The 19645-nt window shown below is 32.8% G+C and overlaps 1 protein-coding gene across 2 annotated transcripts in view; it reads left to right on the top strand.

Annotated features, from left to right (window-relative positions):
- Cip2a (cellular inhibitor of PP2A) overlaps positions 1-19645 on the top strand; it is a 34968-nt gene that overhangs the window by 10593 nt on the left and 4730 nt on the right. The window contains exons 8-20 of one of the 2 annotated variants that reach the window (XM_063224917.1): positions 2765-2840; positions 3254-3472; positions 4055-4214; positions 6515-6656; positions 7715-7814; positions 9392-9510; positions 11605-11800; positions 12246-12320; positions 12403-12513; positions 15239-15435; positions 16694-16807; positions 16994-17076; positions 19192-19331. In XM_063224917.1, coding sequence (XP_063080987.1) covers positions 2765-2840; positions 3254-3472; positions 4055-4214; positions 6515-6656; positions 7715-7814; positions 9392-9510; positions 11605-11800; positions 12246-12320; positions 12403-12513; positions 15239-15435; positions 16694-16807; positions 16994-17076; positions 19192-19331 — 1732 coding nt within the window. Of the gene's footprint in view, positions 1-2764; positions 2841-3253; positions 3473-4054; positions 4215-6514; positions 6657-7714; positions 7815-9391; positions 9511-11604; positions 11801-12245; positions 12321-12402; positions 12514-15238; positions 15436-16693; positions 16808-16993; positions 17077-18865; positions 19332-19645 lie in introns of those variants that run through there. The other variant, XM_063224918.1, reaches the window with a different exon arrangement.

Below are 19645 nucleotides of genomic sequence, written 5' to 3'. Positions count from 1 at the left end.
AAATAAAATTACCTTAGGATTCTACAATTTTCACAGTAGATTTAATTGAAATACTATGTACTTACATTCTTTTGGTTTCCTGAACCGAAATATAAAAGTTGGAAAGTATGTGTTTGTGCCCTTGTTCATGGTTTACATCAGTAGTGTTGTGTCAGTCTCTAAATTACACACACTCTAACTAGGTTTAGTGGTACACTGATGGAATCTGCTACTTGGGAGGATGAAGTGGAAGGATTTTGAATTCAAACCACCCAGGGCACACAGTCCAGCCTGGCCAACATAGTAAGACCCTATCTCAAAAAATACAGACATCCATTTTAAAACCAATTTTAAATCTTGAGCAATTTTAAATCTTGCTTAACGAATATCTTTATTATAGGAACATTCATGTCAGTAAGTCTATGACTGTAAATTTTTGTAAATTTTTCTTAATGATATGTTTCCTTTGGTACATGCCTCTTTCATGTCACAATAAAAAGAAAATGCATATTTATGTCTCTGCTGTCTCAGTGTTTCATCTGATCATTTATATTTCAAGATTAGGTAGCAACTTTTCCAGAGCTCAGCATCTGAAGTTAAATTTTTCCAGTGCCTAAGCTTTACTGGAAAAATTAAGAAACTTTTGAAATTGCTTTAAAGAGTTAAATTGATCATTTATAAGTAAAAAGTGTATTATTCTCCTGCTTTGTCAGACACTGAAAGAATGGAGTTAACAGCAACATGATATAAAGATATTTCCTGATCTCTAAGAATCATAGAATTAAGTTTTTTTTGGTTTTGTTTTGTTTTGTTTTGTTTTTTTAGTACCAAGGATTGAACTCATGCTTTCAAGGCAAACGCTTGAGCCACTGAGCTAAATCCTGGCCAAGAATTAAGATTATTAATAATAAAAAAATCCCTAAACACTAGGGTAAAACCGGCTACCATATTGGGTAACTGATATTTTATAAAACCAAGAAGTATTTGCTTCGGTGAGAAATCCTTTTTCTTTCAGAGGTTTCCTCATTTTAATTGCCCTTTCTTTAAGAGTTGCCCAGTACCATGAGTATGTTGTGGCTAAGACAGTGCTTATTTAATAGCCTTGTGGCAACCTGCAAAACCTGGAGTTTTGAAATTTTTCTGGAAAGTGTCTAGAAGGTTCTACTAAGAGTAGAACCTAAATTCTGAATCTATTTCAGAGTCAAATTTAGTCTGAGTTCCTAATTAAAGTTGAATAAAACAAAACAGGTTAATTTGTGTCAACTTCCTAGCCAACTTCCTTTTCCATTTCCTATAATGACTCAAATATTTATTGTTTTTCCCTTGCTGTCTTTCATGCAGATGACTGGATATCTGTACTTTACACATAGGAAAAAACAAAATGTAGTCCCATCTGATTAGGCCACCATCATGTCTGTGTCCCTGAGAAAATTTGTTTTTATACCATTTTTTTCTGTTTCATTCATAAGCATCTTATTACTGTATGCAGTGTCTTGTTCTGTTCTACCGTCAGCACTTTTTGATTCCTTCAGTGCTCTCCATTCAGTCGACTGTCCCTCTTTTACTTATATGTACAACTTTTAAATTTTCTTTCAATTACATACTTCTTTTATTTTGTTTAGGGTTCAAAACATAACCAAATTTTCTTCCAAAGTCTGAACCCTTGAACCCCTGAGCCTTGTTTCTTCAAACTTACATTCCTTTGTCTTATCTTGTAAAAAGGACATCCAACTTACTATGAATGCTATTTTCTCTAGACTATTTCCTCTGAAAAGCTAAAATCCTTCCTTCATTTGTGTAATTTCTCTTTAAGGTTCAAGTATGGGAATCCTCCCCTAATGACATTTAAGCTGCAGAGTCTAGGTTCAATATCTGTTCTTTGTTTTGTTCATCCCATGTGTTCCTCCCTTACAGTATTGTACTTTGCATCATCTTTCATTATCGTATTTTGTGTTTCTGCCTCCATCCTTAGACTATGAGCTCTCAGAGAGTATCATTCTCCAAATGTAGAATACACGTGATATAGAACATAATTTTAGTAGTACTCTTACAGTTGTGTAATACGGTTCCTGCCCCTTATTTCTGTGTTTAAAGAGCCTAATTCAATGTTTGGGATATTTAGGTACTATATAGGTAAGTAACTGTATGATATGTTGTGATACTCCTTTCTCTTTAGAATTTTTACAGAGTGAACAAAGTTTTTTAAGGCATAAGACAGTTGAGTTACTACAACTTTCAGTGTTTTGTTTATTGCCACATGAGTCATTATATTTTAGTAAATGAAAAGGCCAATTTATGTATTGCTAGTACCAAGTCTAGATTTTAAGCAGAGATGATCCCTAACATGAATTAATGATTTTTTAACTTTACAGTAGTATAGAAGCTATATATATATCAGTAATAACTCCTTCAGATTTTGAAATTTGATCTTTTTCTAGGCTAGTAATATGTAAGATCATACAGTGTTGATACTTGGCAGTGACTGTAAGCTACAGCTTTTCATTTGATCACAAGAGTATCTGTGCTTTTAGTATGCTGTGTTGTTAAACTCCTGCTATTTGTTAGAACAGGTTGTACCATAATGACTGTTTGAAATAACAGTGTTTTCACCCTCAGTTGCATTTATGGAGTCATAACTAACTACATAAGTCAAATATTATGTTTGACTTCACAAACACTGTGTTCCATATTAGAAGCTCAAATGAGTACATAAAATGTTTAACTTGTGAATTGTTTTGATGTATCAGTTTCATAATTATCATTTGATGTATACTTTTAAACTTAGGTATGAACATTTTTCTTCATGTCTTAATCAAGTATTAAGTCTTCTTAATGGGAAGGATCCTGATTCTTCTTCAAAGGTATGTAAAAACAGCATCTTTTTAAAAAAACTACTAGGTGCAGAAAAATCTTACGTGCACTAATCTCTGAATACTTACGAACTGTACAGTTTTAAAGTGTTTGGTCATTTTTTAAAGCAAAACATGCTTGTGTTTTTTAAAAAACTAAGTACATGCTAGAAAAATACATTTGTTGAAGTTGCCTTTCCCCTTTTGTTCTTGTAGTCCCACTAATCAGGTAAGCACCATTAGCAAATGTTTTATAATCTGAAAATATATCTCACTTTTGAAAAATAATATTAAAGGACAAATTAGAAATTATTTTCAATTTTTGTTTTAGGATATTTTCTTTACAAATGTGTGGCATTTCTTCATATGCTTATATGTCAAGGTTCAGTGAAACTGATGTTTAATGAAGACTTTATGTTGCACAGGTTTTAGAATTACTTCTTGCCTTCTGTTCAGTGACTCAGCTGCGCCATGTGATCACGCAAATGATGTTTGAACAGTCTCCATCTGGCAGCACTGCTTTGGGAAGCCGTTCTAAGTGCCTAGAGCCTACTGCCTGTCTGCTTCGGTGGTTAAACCTACCTTTGGATGGATCAGAACAGTGTTCTGTTTTAGCTTTGGAGTTATTCAAGGAAATATTCGAGGTAAGGGAATGATATACAAATGGACTTTATATGTTTATTCTTGATTAATTTGTTTTCAAATATATTTCATAGTAAACTTCTAATTTTTTATTTTTTATATGCTTTAAAAACACACTGTCTTCTTAATGGTTGATCTCATGAAATTCCTTGCCGTTCATTGAATCAACTGATCAGTTTTTTTCTACCAAAGTTTTGTGTGTGTGTGTGTGAGCACGTGTGAGCATATGTGCCTGTGTATATACATGTTCATGCATGTGAATAGCTTATACATATTAAAGAAAAGACATTAGCAAGATTTATGTGTATTGTGTGACAATACTTAGAATAAAATATTCTGTCTCTCCATGGCAGTAGATGTTGCTCGGTGTGTTTAATTAGCTATTGAGTGCATTGAAAGGACTGTTAGTGTCACATTAATAGAAGTGGGATATGCCAGACAATATGTGAGGCACTGAAAACAGAAAATCAATGTTAGTTTGTAGATTTTTCTGTCTGGACAATTTAGCATTCTGTCAGTTTTTATATTCAGTCGTTGTCTTAAAATATTTATCTTTTAATAACTGATCTTACGAACTTCTCCAGGATGCCATCGATACTTCTAATTTGTCCTTGCCTGACCGATTTGTGACCCTTCTGCTGCCTACAATCCTTGATCAGCTTCAGTTTACAGAACAGAATCTGGATGAGACTTTAATAAGGAAAAAATGTCAGAGGATGGTTAAAGCCCTTGAAGTTTTATTAAATATCCTTTACTGTCATAAAGATGAAAACTGTGAACTTTCTCCTACTATTAGATTTACTGCATTTTGTCTGTGTTTTTGTCACTCTCATGCTCATATCTAGTCAGAATTTAAACAAGTAAAATATTTAATGAAGAATCTCTAAAAGTAATCCAGACTTTTTGTCCTGTGTAAAACCTTTAAGCTAAATACATTTTAAGAAATACTCTTTCAAATTGATTGGAACACTTTTTATCACATTTTGAGATTTGGAGATGTATTCCAAAATGATTTTCTATTACTCATCATTCACTTTCATGTTTGATGCTAATTTCTGCCCTGGGATGATTAGTCTTGCCAGTTTTCAGTCTTGCCAGTTTTTGATGGAGTGTGTCCATAGATTAAAAAAAAAATACTGATAAAGCTGTTATAATTATAGGCCAGTTTTTTATTTTAGGTTTTTTTTTTTCCCTTCCAAATTTTCATTCTAAGTACCTGTTGACCAATGGTGATTACGTTCACTGTAGAGAGTTGGTGCATATGCATAATGGGTCCTAATTCTTTCTCTATTGCCTTCCCTTCCCTTCTCCCTCCCTCCATGTCTTCATCCCTTCCCATTTGCAAAAGATTCATCTGTTTCTTATTATCTTTTATTTCTTATCTTTTAGGTTTCTCATAAGAGAAACAATGAGTTATATTAACCTTATGTGTCTGATTTATTTCACTTAACATATGGTTGTAAGGCCGGGGATATAGCTCAGTGGCACTGCGCCTGCCTGGCAAGCACAAGGTCCTGAGTTTGATTCCTGGTACCAAAAAAAAAAAAAAAAAATTATGATCTTAAGGTATATCCATTTCCTACAAGTGATTCAGGTTTATGTGTACAGCAAAGTGGTACTATACTATGCAAGTTTGAGTTTTAATAAATAAAAGCTGCCACAAATGTTTTAGTAAAATTTTCACACTTGCTTGTAAAATAGAAAAGTGTATCAACACGTTTGTTACAAAAAAGAAAACCTTAAATTCAATTACATTCTCTACTTTTTGTATGCTGAGTCCTCTTAGTTTTATACCTTGATATTTGACTGCTTATCAAATTTGATTCTTGATTCATGTTGATGTGAAAATTTTGTCACAGTACTCATCATTTGTTTGCTGCTTACCGTACAAACTAGAACTTGTCAGTGTTAATTTCTGATGACCTACTACTCTTTCCAGCCAAAAAAATTTCTTTGGTACTTGTTATTTTTGGTTGGTATTTCTTGTACTTCCCAAAGCCAATTAATGACAAATACTGAGATAAAAAGTCTTTCAAAAAACCAGGTGTGGTGGCATGCATATCCTCCCAGCACTCAGGAACCAGAGGCAAGAGTATTGCTACAAGTTTGAGGGTACCCTAGACTATGTAGTGAGTACACCACCACCCTGAACTACATGTTAGACGTTGTCTCAAAAGGATGGATGAACAGAAGAGAGTTTCAAGTTCAAATTTTTTAATATTTCATTATTTGTCATCTGAGTCTTTATCCCCTCTCTTCATGAATAAAGGAGCCACTATATTTCAACCAGATCTCTCTGATTTATCTGAAAAATTTCATTGTATCTCAGGAACAAGAATATGTCCAACTTTGTTCTGCTCTAGAGCAAACTCCACCTCCTTTCTGGGCTGCCATTCCTTAATTTTTCTCTGCCTTTAAGTTACAACATTAACTCTCAGTGTTGGCTTAGTATTGAAATCACCTGGACAACAACTAAAAAAATAAAGAGATAGAAATATTCCTAAGCTTCTAATGCCATTGCAGTCATTTGAAACCTTTAGATTAGTGGAGGGTACCTGTGTTTTCTTTTTGTTTGTGATTCTGATGTGCTACCAAAGTCAGGAATTACTGCTGTAGAGACATTCAATTACTGTCCTCAACTTCAGTGATATTTGTACTTGGTATTGTCAGGCCTTCTCTAGTAATGGTGTCATAATTTGGATCTCAGTAATTCACTATAATTCACAATGTACACAAAATGAGAAAATAACTTCCCTTAGTTACACAAATATTACTGAAATATTGTTGTTGCTGCCAACAAAAAAATGAGCATCATATGGAAAAGAATCTTTTCTCTTTGAGTTTTACCCTTGAGTCAGAAACATCTGTATGTTCATCTGAGTCACTTTAGTACTCTGAGTTCCAGCTTTCTAGCCCATCATTGAGCAAGGATAACAGCAGTTATACCAGATTATAGTGATAATTTCTGTGAAAATATACTGAATGTTAAAAAATACAGAAATACAAAATGTTTTGAGAGTACTTTGTTTCTTAACAAAAAGTATCTCTTTGTGGAGATGATACTCTGAAAATGCACATTGCGAAAATTCTGACTACTATTAAGTGTACCACTCTGATAGAGCAACAGTTTACACATGGCAAGATTGATCTGGGATTTGGAACAAAGGTAGCAGATTCTGAATTATGGTGAGTATATGAAGTCCAAAGTGCAAAATAGTTGATAGCAGAAGAATATCACAAGATGATTCTTTAAGAATCATCCTTTGATGTTTGCTTTTAACTCAGACTGTGGCAGAGAATTAAACTATTACCATAATGAAATTTTTTGTTAAAAATTGAAAAGTCCCTTCAAATTATTTATTGCATGCTTCTAGAAAAGGCACTGGCATCTGTGGTTTGTGTTCATTGATTATGGGTGTGTGTGTGTGTGTGTGTGTGTGTGTGTGTGTGTGTGTTCCATGTTTGATGATCTCTGTGTATGTATGAAGTTTATTCCAGGGTCCTGATCATTGTTTTCTGGACTTTATTTTTGACATTTAATTTTTAAAAAATCTTTTTCTTCACTTTAAATTTTTAATGAAAAGCATGAAGAAACAGGAATGGCTTTATCACAAGAAAATCAGACACTGCTGAGATTTCTTAATGACAGAAAACTCTTATGTGAGGCATTACAGTTTAAAAATAGATAGTAATGAGTTGTTTTTAATTTTCCTTCCCCCTCATAAACTCAGTCCATCTAATAAATATTGGGGACCTGCTAAGTGCTAGACACTATAATTTGTTCATTTCCATACGTGACATCATTTTCACTAATTTATCTTCAAGAACAAGTATTCTTTACTTTTTATGTTCCTTTCAGATAAAAACTGAAAATGTGGCCTAGTGTAATGTATTGAACTACATATTAAGTGCTGTTTATTACCTAAGGCTGCCCTTTGTTGAAAATTTCAGTGTTATAGCTGTGAATTAAATGGATCATATTCCATTATTACTTACTTGAAGCAGAAAGTTGAAGCATGTGGATAGTAAGAGTAGAAAAAGAATCACTGATTAAACCTATACTGTTAATGCCACCTTTTTCTCAGTGGTGTTGACCACTGCTATTTTACTTTTCAGCAGAAATAGTATGTTATATGTGTAAGTTTTAAAAGCAAAGTTTTTTTTATTTTCTTTAGAATTATGGACAGAAATAAGCTCTAAGAAGTTTTTGAGAAATCTAATTTAAATATGACTTACTTTTAAAGCAAACTTGCTGCTGACGTAATTTTGAAAACTCTTGATTTAATGAACAAACTTAAACAGTTGGTTCCTGGTATGGAAGTAAGTTTCTACAAAATCCTTCAGGTGAGTCTTAAGTTTTTCAAATATTGGATATATTGATGTATAAGTGATTTCTAAAGAATATTTGTTTTAGTATTCTAAATCTTTAGATTATATTTATTTAAGATTTGGCCATTAGAAGACAGTGTGAAGTTAATTCTCTTTAATAATTACAATCGTTTCATAGTACCATTATTTCAAGTTTCACAGAAGTTGAAAACTAAGTCCTCTTCATTCTCATGTGCTAAGCGTTTATAATAATGTGTTCTCAGCCTTTCCTTTCTCTGTCATACTTACAGGTTTCTCTTTTTGTTGTTGGTCTATGAAGAAAGATGATATTTGTTTTAATTTGTGTTATTAGTGAGGTAGTGTCAAAGGAATAGGAAATACTTGGAAGAAAAGGACTTGATTGTGAATGATAAATTAGAGGAGGTACTATATTCAAAAAGTAGATAACTTACAGATTTCAGTGGTAATACTAGGTAAGAGCTTTACATGTTATCAAAAGTCAAAATTACCACAGTTTTAGTTTGAAGATCTAATAGATTTTTATTTATATTTGACAATATCTGAGTTTATTCAAACAGAATGAACATTCTTTGAGCAGAGGGAGGTTGACTTTATAGAAAGAAGAACTGAAGAAACCAGAAATAGGGAACAAAGGAGAATAGTTGTTTCAGTTAAAGCAGACTGGACTTTCTTTTTATGCTGCTACTGTTTTTATTTGGTGGTTTGTAGAAAACTATACCAATTTAAAGTTCAGAGTGATTGCATGACACTCAGCCAAATGACTCCATGCGGGTTTGATCTGGTCTTCTGAGGCTTAGTGCAGGATTTAGTAAAGTATATTTTAGTATCTGTAGCAGAAAACAAAAATTAACACAGTTTAATGTTTGTACTACTATTAGTGCAAGCTTGAGCAGTTATTATGTCTGTCTATACTTCATTTTACTGCATGGAAAATTAGAATAACTCGAGGAATTAGAATGGGTTTCATAGAGATACAGAATGAAAGCCTGCTCTTAGCATAGTTCTGTGGCATTGAATTATTCATGAGCATCTACAAGGCATTTAACATTTTATTTATAAATGATTGATACTAATCTTTATTAATACTCTTTTAGAGACAAATCAAAATATTTTGTCAGTTTTTAGACATTTTTCATAATGCATGATTCAGGGTTTATGGTACTAATGTAAAATATTTACTGATATGAAGGCCTTTGAGTACATGTCTTTAGTCATTTATATTTTGCAACTTTTAGTTTAAAACTTAGCCATTTTTATTTTATAATGGTAATTAAAACCCTTCTGAACATTAGTCAATTGTGAGTATTTTTAATTCATCAAAATATTTAAAGTATAATTTTCCTAGGGACAATTACAATATTTAAAACTTTTGCCAAATTTTTAAGTTAATATTAATTGCATGACAGTGTAAATAGCTCTAACCAGGTAAAAAGTCTTAATACATAGTTAGACATTAGATGATACATAGACATTAAATGATAGAAACGTCTTAGAATTGCTGTCCTTATTCTAAAGATCTGACATTGTTTATTCTTTCTGTCTCTTCATTTTCTGTTTCTTGATTTGTTTAGGATCCACGTTTAATTACTCCTTTGGCTTTTGCTTTAACATCAGATAACAGAGAACAAGTACAGTCTGGATTGGGAATATTATTGGAAGCCGCTCCCCTGCCAGATTTTCCTGCTTTAGTGTGAGTAGTAGTCTGTTGTAATGTATCTGTGTTTGACTACTCCACTATATTTCTTGAATATAGATAGATCAGTAAATTAGTCAATTGGAAATTTCATTGTATCAATGACCTTTCAAATGATTAAAATTTTATTTCTTCAGGTAAAAACAGAAGTATACTGAAGGAAAAGTTAAGTCCTGGTGATGAAATGTCTTATTCAAGTACTAACCTTGTTTCTTACCATTTCTTTTTTGATGTAGTAGGTTCTGGGTACTCTTAAGATTACATCCTACCAGTTTATTTCCTTTATAGAAAGAACAAGCATCACTTTGTGGTCTGGATCATTTGCCCAAGAAACAGCTATGAAAACTGCATGACTGAAAGTTAGTTAGCCTAGGGGAGTGAAAGGCTCCTATTACGATTTATTATAAAATGTCGCTCCAAATTCTTGTGTGTGTAGATCACGGTGGGGAGTATGCTCATCAATGGTGTATTCACTGCCAAATCCTACCTGTGCTCCTAGGAAGTGGGCCTGTTGAAAAGAGGTGGATCACTGAGGGTGTGGTTTGACAGGGCTCACATCCTCCTTTGCTCTTCCTCTCTGTGCTTCTTGACTACCATGCAGTGCGCCACTGTCCTCTGCCCAGATCATTCCACCATGCCCTTCCGCCTCGGAACCAGCTGAAGATGGACTGCAACTTCTAAAATCTTAACCACACCTTTCCTTTAATTTGTGGGTGTTGGGTATTTTGTCCCAGTGACAAAAAAGTAACTAAGATAAGTTCTTAAAGTAAACGCCTTTGCCTCAGAAAATGGAATACAGGAGGTAGTGCCCAATTAAATTCAATAGTGCTTGAAAAATTTTTGAAAAACTTTCAAATTTGGAAGGAAGCCCTCTATAAACAGTTACCAAAATGTCTACTACAGTTCTACTTTAGTACATTTTTAAAACTTTAAATGGCTTATTATATAGATAGGTTTCTAAAAATCGTCTGGATAATTTGAAACAATTGGTAAAATGTAAAACATTCCCTATATGCCAAAGGTCCAAAAGTGGGACAAGGACAAACATTCATTTTATAATGAATATTTTTTTAGCAACAACGACAAAAAAAAATTAGACAAATAGGAACTATCTTCTGTGACAAATTAGAAATAGTGTATGAATGAAGGTGTACCTTTTTTGGTGGCTTGTATACCTCAGTTGTGTTCATCTGAACTTGGGACATTCAGCAGCAAAGCTTCAAGTACACTGTGCTTGAAATTTCATCCTCTGCCTGTGTAAGAGACCATGCCGCCATCACTATGTCTTGTAGATAATTTTCATAAGGGTACATGTTTATTATACTATCCTTATTTGACATTATCTTAGGCAATTTAATAAGTTGAATTTATTGGATAAATGCATAGGTACATTTTTGGCCAGTTTTATTTATTTAACAAACATTTTTTGAGAACCAATTATGACTATATGTAGGCATTTTGTCTATGGCAGTAAATTAGACCAATTGCATGCTGTCAGTTGGATTTGCATGCTAGTCAGGACATAAATTCTAAAGTAAGATTCATATTTTGCTTATCACTGTGAAGAGCAAAAGGGATTAATGTTAGTACTACATATGGCATTAGTGAAGGCCTCTCCGAGGAGATGAATTTGATCTAAGAACCAATGATAAGAATAAAATAATCTGTGATGGTAAAGGAACAGCGTAAAGGTCCCAACACAAGAATAAATTGAACTTTCGAAAGGGCAGAGTGGAAGTCAGGGAGATGAGAATATAGTTGAGAAGGTGAATTTGAGAAAGGACATGAAGACCCAATGGTTTCACCCGTGGCAGGAGGCTTGCTCTGAACAGTTCCAGAAACTTTGTACTTGCCACACATAAGCCATTTTCACAGACTAGTTCGGTGGTGCCTCCAAACCAAAAATAGGATTGCCATTACAAAGACTTATAAGTAGGAAAGGGAATCCTCTGAGAAGTTCAAGATAACCTAGTTCAAGACCATTTTTGAAAATTTCTATTCCAAAAAAAAAACAAGACCATTCTGAGAGTTGCTAACTGACTTTTGCTCCACTAACGAGGTATTTTTTCTTTGTTTCTGATTTTCATTCAGACTTGGAGAAAGTATAGCAGCCAACAATGCATATAGACAACAGGAAACAGAACATATGCCCAGGAGACTGCCTTTGCAATCATTAAATCACAGCTTCCCAACAACACTGAAGTGTTTAACTCCTCCCCTGTTGAAAGATAATGTCCCTGGATTGAACATTGAGGAATTAATAGAAAAGCTTCAGTCTGGGATGATGGTAAGTAATAAATAGCAATTAGAAATAGAATTAGAATGGTATCTACTAACAGATGTTGGTTCTGATTGTATCATTTATGTAAATAAATTAAAATATCACAGAGATTTTATCTTTTGATAGAAAAAGTATTCTGAAAAATTTAGAAAGAAAGGGAGAAAATACAGTCATAAGATTCAAATATTTTAACACAGCTATAATTCCTTTACTTATCCCCTTTCTGGCCACCTAGCTTAAAAGGAACTTTTTTAAGTTGCCATCTTAAGTATATGGAATCTTACTCAGATTTTTTCTGCATTGGCCAGATTACAGAAATTGTGAGTCATGTGATGTAGCAGGTTTTTTTCCTTTGTTGTTCATCATTATTTTTTAATGATTTTGTTACATTTTATCATTTTTTCAAGTGCTACCATTCATTGATATTTTTTTCATCTCCAATAAATCCTAGGTAAAGGATCAGATTAACGATGGGAGATTATCTGACATAATGGATGTGTACGAGATGAAACTATCCACATTAGCCGTGAGTACATGTTTAAGTACATGTAATAAGCTTTCAAATGTTTTCCTAAAACTACGAAAATTAATTGTATATTTTCTTATAGTCCAAAGAAAGCAGGTTACAAGATCTCTTGGAGGCAAAAGCTCTAGCTCTCGCACAGGCTGATCGACTGATTGCTCAATATCGCTGTCAGAGAACTCAAGCTGAGACAGAGGTGGGTACAGCTGACATCTAATGAACGGAGAATGTAATTGATGGAATAAAACAAAGGAAAATATTAGTTATATATTTATTGTTCTAATTGAACTAAATTGTCCTGAACATATGACACATCTCCATCTTTTGAAATTCTGTTTCCTTTAATTTTCATACATCATTCGTTGTCTTCTGACTTTTTTTTTCCAATTGATACTCTTTTTCTGTATCATTAGTGGTCTGCGCTTCAGTGTTGGAGGTCATTAGGATTATGCTCTTAAACTCTTTTCCTTTACTTACTTGTTTGTTCCTTTATATATTTGTTTTATGGTTTTGACCATTGCTAAAATTTTAATGTTTCCAATTTTCTGTCAAGCACAGATCTATTTCCTAAGCACTGAATTTCTCCTGTATCGGTATGTTTTTGTATATAAGTACTTCAAATTCAGTGTAACCTGTATAGTGAGGAATCACTGTTAGCTTTTAAAAACTTACTAAGTATTTGCTGTACTATAGTTCAGTTTTATAAATAAGAAACATGAAAATTACACAGCTCTTCTCAAGCAGTATTCACCAAGTCCACTTGATTCTGCCTCTACCTATTATTATTTCCTGTCTTGTCTTGTTCCTACCACTATTCGCTATAGGTCAAGTTTTCTTTTTCCATATGACTCCCAGCAGAGCCTCTAATTAGTCTTGCTATGTTTAGTCTAGTACTATGTGCTCAGGTATCCTTGGCACTTCTGCCAAGACTGTTTTATGTTTTTGCTTCTAGTATCTCTCACCCTTTAACCTTACGGATTGCTCGAGTGATAAGCTGATTCCCTTCCCTCTTGTGCTACACATCTTTATAGTACCCACCGTTGCTTTCAGAATATAATTAAAATTCCTTAATGTGACACACACAGATTTTAATTGCTTCTTAAACCACATCTAGCATTTATGCACATGCACTGCAACCAACTCTATCAGACTACTTGACATTTTTTAGAACTCGGTATACTGTTTCCTTGTTTTTATACTTTCTATTTCATGTCTGAGACATCTTTTTATCTTTTTCCTTTTTTTCAGTCTTCAGATTTAATTTTAAATACCTCCATTTTCTGAAAGCCACTCTTGTATTTGACCACTTTTCCTCTATGTATCTACTCTGTACTTACAACTTTATAATGTTTCATATACCATGTGAAAATCATTGTTACCCCTCACTTCATTTGTGATATGAGAGAGACTGTATCTCAGGACTTTGAATATCCTTTATATATAGAAGGTGCTTGGTAAGTTTGTCTTTGTGCTATGTACATATATATATACATGATGTATATCTTATAGGTAAGAGTTTGCTTCAACAATAGGAAATTTTAGTATGTACAAAGGAAAATCTTTACAACTTGATTTCATTTATAATGAATTATAACATGTAACATATGAAAGAAGCATTAAATCATTGACAAGTAAAATACTTTTAAAATGTTCAAAATATATATATTTTGAAAAATACAGTGAAATACCACCTTTTATTTTCTTATTTTAAATAGGAAATTTATCGTAGCATAATTTTGTCTTAGCATAAATTCCAAGAAAAAAAGTGACGTTAATTAATTCTCAGCACTTAGAACGTTCCTATATTCTTTGTATTTTAGATATGTCTTGATTTTATTAGAGATTTTAGTGTTTTACACATATTACTGGAAAAGTTCTTGTAAAATACACTAAATAATTGGTAGTATTTTATAGTCCATATCAAAAACAAAGTAGTTCTTAGGTTTTTATCTGTCACTTAAGTTATATTTTTAAGACTAATGAGGTAGAACCACCCTCTTTTTATAATTACCTTTTGCTTCCCTAATGTTGCATGTCACTAAATTACAATGGTATTCCCTGCTTATTCTGACTTAACTCTTTAAATTAAGTAACTATGATATAGTTAAGATCTTATTTTTGATTCTTATCTGAAATGAAAAAACTGGTATGTACAAATTTAGTGGTTTAATGTTAATGTCAAGATCCCAAAACTGTACCCTTTTAAAATATATCAAGTTTATTTTTCTGTTACAAGTAATGTTCATTTTATTAGTCTGGTCATATATTGTCAGAACAATATATTAAATAAAACTTAGTAAAATACTGTTTGAACATACCTAATCTAAAATCTTGAAATTCAAAATACCTTAGCATCCAAGTTTTTGAGCATAGACATAATGCCACAAGGGGAAAATTCCATATCATGAAACTTTTCCTCACATAATTAGTAAAAATATCTTCTAGAGTTATTCATGTGTATATAAATTATATATAAAACAAATAAATTTCATCTTTAGGATCTTACTTCAAAAAAGTTTATTATATATATGCAGATATCCCCAAGGTCTAAGGAATCTGGAGTCAAAAATACTTCTACTCCTATTCATTTGAGATAAGAGATATTGTGTCTCTTATCAGATTTCTGAGTAGTAGTTAGGTAAATATATATAACTAAAAGAATTTTCCCCAACTCAATTGCTTACCTATTAAATATTAGATATGTTCATATTACATTTGTGCATTAGTTAACTGGAAGTATATTCTGAGAAGTGTGTCGTTAAGCAATTTCATTCTGGGGCAAACTATATATAAGCTTATGGCTATGGTGTAGCAAGACAGCATCATTTTACAGAACCACCATTATGTATGTGATCTGTTAAATGTTATATGATATATAAGTATATATAATTGATAATGAAAAAGTACTGTTTTCTTTTAAGGCACGAACACTTGCTAGTATGTTGAGAGAAGTTGAAAGAAAAAATGAAGAGCTTGGTGTGTTGCTAAAGTCACAACAGCTTGAGTCAGAAAGAGCTCAGAGTGACATTGAGCATCTCTTTCAACATAATAGGAAGTTAGAGTCTGTGGCAGCAGAGCACGAAATACTGACAAAATCCTACATGGAACTTCTTCAGAGGTAAATTAAAAGTTTCAGTGTAAGGGTAGAACCTGGACTGAACACACTATATTTCCTTTCTGTGACTCTAAACTCCTTTTTGTAAGTATGTCATACATTCTGAAAACACCATAAAAGAAGTAATTAGCAAGATACTGATTGCTTCCTTAAACTCCTTAGCAAAGTTGCAAATAGCATACAGGACTCTTTCTTTCAAATTGACTTCTTCATTCATTGATTAACCATAGTCTGAGATTTTGTCTGTTTTGATCATTGACAAATCTTTGTGGCTTAGAACAGTTCTTGATACATTCATAGTTAGGCACTCTTAATTGTCAAATAAACTTGATTGTCATAAGTAGCATTAGGTTAAACATAATACAATTGTGCATTTCTGCAGGGCAAACAATGGATATTGGCAGTTTCATTCAGTCTAATAGAGAAACATGCTTAACTTATTCTTTTAGTGTCATTAAATGTAGTTTATTTGAATTAGTACATCTGTAGAATAAATTCTTATAAGTGAATCACTAGGTTAAAATGTGTATATAATATATTTGAAATTTTGATATTTTCAGATTTCCCTCCAAAAAAGTTGATCAATTCTTATGTCTACTAGCAGAGTTTGATAATTTTTTTGATAATTTTTTCCTCCCTTATCAAATGGTTTTGCCTTTTGGCTAGTTTTAAAATTTCTAATTACAAGGAAGACTATATACAAAACAAACAAACAAACAAAAAAAAAAAACCCAGCACTTGGGAGGTGAGGTGAGGATTGCTTCAAGTTCAAGGTCAGCCTGAGCTGCATAGCAAGACCCTGTCTCAAACACACACACACACACACACACACACACACACACACACACAGATATAGAAATTTAGAATCCTAAACTTTTTAAAAGATAGCTGTATATATTTACATCAGTTTGTATAATGCAATATCATCTTCTAAGCTAAAACATTAAAACTGAGACTAATAACCGACGTATTTCTATTATTAATTTTAACCACATCAGCCAAAACATATCTTCACTGACTTTTAATTGATTGAATTCTGCCTGTGTCTTGCTTGTTTATAACATTCCCCTCTTAAAAGTATTGTTTTACGTATAATTTCAGTATCTGGGTTGCTGAGGCAGGAGAATTTTTAATTTAAGCCCAGCCTCTGCTATTTAGCAACATTCCAAATTCAAAAAAAAAAAATAAAAGAACACTATTCCATTTTTGCAACCTATGTTTTCTACCATCAAGATACCAACTTGTTTCCTTGTCTTTTCAGAAATGAAGCAACTGAAAAGAAGAATAAAGACCTACAGATCACATGTGACTCTTTGAATAAACAAATTGAAACAGTGAAAAAATTGAATGAATCACTCAAGCAACAAAATGAAAAGTAAAATCTCTGATTCTATAATTATTTAGTATTTTTTTAAATAAAATATTAGTAAAATTAGGAGTATCACTTTAAATACAAAATATTGATCAGTTTTACAGGTAATTATGGTTTACAATTTTTTCCTTAATTGTTAGAGACAAAAAGACATAATGTGGTACACTGGTTTTTCTTTTATAATTTCAGATCTATTGCCCAATTAATAGAGAAAGAAGAACAGAGAAAAGAAGTCCAGAACCAATTAGTTGACAGAGAATGTAAATTAGCAAGTAAGTAGTTTCTTATTTAAGACAGTCTCTATTTTTTGCATGTTTTATGTTAGAATAATATCAAAATTTGAATGATTTATTTCACCTTTTCATTATATTTTACTTGCCATGTAAGTCATACCCTAAACAACTTTCCTTTTTTTCTGTAACATTTCACTAGGCAATTTTCTTAATAGGCATATGTATTTTCTAAATATGAACTAGAAGACCATTTTACAGCATTTCACGTCAAAATCCACTAGGGAGCGCTCTAACAATACTTTTTTAGTACTGTTGTCTGAGATAACAAACCACACCAGTCAAGTCAAACAAGGATTGCTAGTAACTTCAGCAGCTAAATCCAAATGCAACATAAAACAGGAATAAAATATCCCACTAAAGAAGTATCATACTCTTCACATGTTCTCAATTTAAATGTATAATCATTTTAAGAGAAGTCATTGCATAAAAGAGACAAGGCATAAGCAATTAGCAAAGGCAAAGCATAGGGGCTGGGGATTTAGCTCAGCGGCATAAGCGCCTGCCTTGCAAGCAGGTAGTCGTGAGTTCGATCCCTGGTACCGATAAAAAAACAAAAAAAAGACCACAAAAAAAAAACAAAAAAAAGGCAAAGCATAAAATTGAAGGATGATAATTTTCATTACCTAAGCAAGTCATGATCCAGAATCAAGTTAAAATATTTTAGATGTGCCGTGAAACAAGCAAACTCCTACCTTCTTGCAGGGCCTTCAAGATGATGTAGGGGAAATGGTAAATGTCAAATATGCTGAGTTTGTGTTCTCTGAAGTTAATGAATTCTAAGGATCAGAGGTTGAGTAGGAAAATTTATTGGGAAAAAGAATGGGGAATAGGAGTAGCTCTTGAGAGACAGGAGGGTCCCAAATGGCTGCCTACAAAGCGGTTTTCTTCAGTTGATCAAGTAGGAAAAGCAAAGTAATTTTGGGAATCTGGTTTTAAGAAATGCCCTTTAAAAATAAAATGCTTTTGAGGAACATAACAGCAGGTGGCACTGCTGGGTAACTTTTAGTCAATGGTTTCTTAATGCTGTCTCTGTACATGACCCATTAAAAACATTTTTGTTCTAGTTCACTTGCCTTCAAGCACAGAGAACTACCTATATAATCTTTCAGTGCTCACTCTCCTTTTCCCTTCTAACCCCAGTTGCTCTTTCCTTTAATATCTACTGCATTTAGACAGGAAGGGGGAAAAGACGGGTAGAATTGTCATTTTCTATAGAATCCAGTTAAACCTTGGGTTATGAACATAATTTTTTCTGCATACATACTCGTAATCAAAAGCACTTCATATCAAAACAAATTTCCCCATAAAAATAATGGAAAGTCAGATGATTCGTTCCACAACCCAAATATATTCATATGAAGAGAATTACAATAATATAATACAAAATAATAAAATGCAAACTATAAAGAAAAATGAACCTGCACTTACCTTTACAAACCTTTGTGGCTGGGAGATAAGAGAGGAGCATTATTGTATAGGATGACTTACACTGTGATTAATGGAATCGCTGTTGTTTATTAGCTCAGTGGAGTTTTTTGTGTGTATATGTGCAGCTGTAACAAAGAACCTATCACATGATACTCGCTTTTGCCTCCTTTTGAGAATTTCACAGAAATGTGACATTGCATTGTCATTAAACAGATTCAATATTATTAAACTGCCTTATTTGTGTGATGCTTTTCTACAAAATTTTATACTATTTCCCAATTTTACAAATCTCCCTAATCTCATTTGCAGTGAGAGATTCCTCCTTTTTTCTCCTCTGCAGATAAGATGTCTTGCTGTTGGGAGAAGATCACCCATAATACTGCAGAGAGAGGAAGAACCATTGGTTCATTTGTGATCATGTGACATTTAGCATCATGTGCTACTCCTATTGCAAGACATTGCTAGTTTTCAAGTGTAAATTTATTAGAAATGTTTGTCTTGCAGAACACTCCAGAACAAGTTACTTTAAGGGAAGTTTCATGTTTTCATTCAGCAAATTCTATACAACTTGTATTTCTAGCAAGTATTTCTTTAGTCTTTCTCATCTCTTTTCAGGATGTCAGTTTAGACCACTGAATACATAACCGATTGTTTGTTTGTTTAAAGATTTTCATCAAAAAGCAAAAGTACAAGAAGAAAAGATTAAAGTCTTACTAAAGGAAGGGGAAGACAAGGAAGAAACCATTGATATCCTTAGAAAGGAATTAAGTAGAACTGAACAGATGAGGAAGGAACTGAGCATTAAGGTAAGACTACTCAGTTTTCATTTGCATTAGAATGGAAATACTATTCAGTAGCCAGGAATAGAGTCCTAGCACTCTGGGAGGCTGAGGCAGGAGGATGGCAAGTTCAAACCCAACCTAGGCAGTTTAGAAATTTATAGGCAGGGATGTGGCTCAATGCAAAGACCCTATTATATTCAATCCTCACTACCCCTACCATCCTCTTCAGCCTATCCCCCAAACAACATTATTTGGGGAAAAGGGTAAGTTTGGATAAAGTATTGTTCTGTGGCTTTAGTATTTTGTTTAAAACACATTAGTTCTTGAAATGTTTCAAC

Source organism: Cavia porcellus, unplaced genomic scaffold (genome assembly GCF_034190915.1).
Source record: "Cavia porcellus strain 051 isolate PalLab524CR breed Dunkin Hartley unplaced genomic scaffold, mCavPor4.1 scaffold_15, whole genome shotgun sequence".
Classification (NCBI taxonomy): domain Eukaryota; kingdom Metazoa; phylum Chordata; class Mammalia; order Rodentia; family Caviidae; genus Cavia; species Cavia porcellus.
Note: the sequence above shows the minus strand (reverse complement) of the source record. Positions and strands in the feature narration are given on the sequence as shown.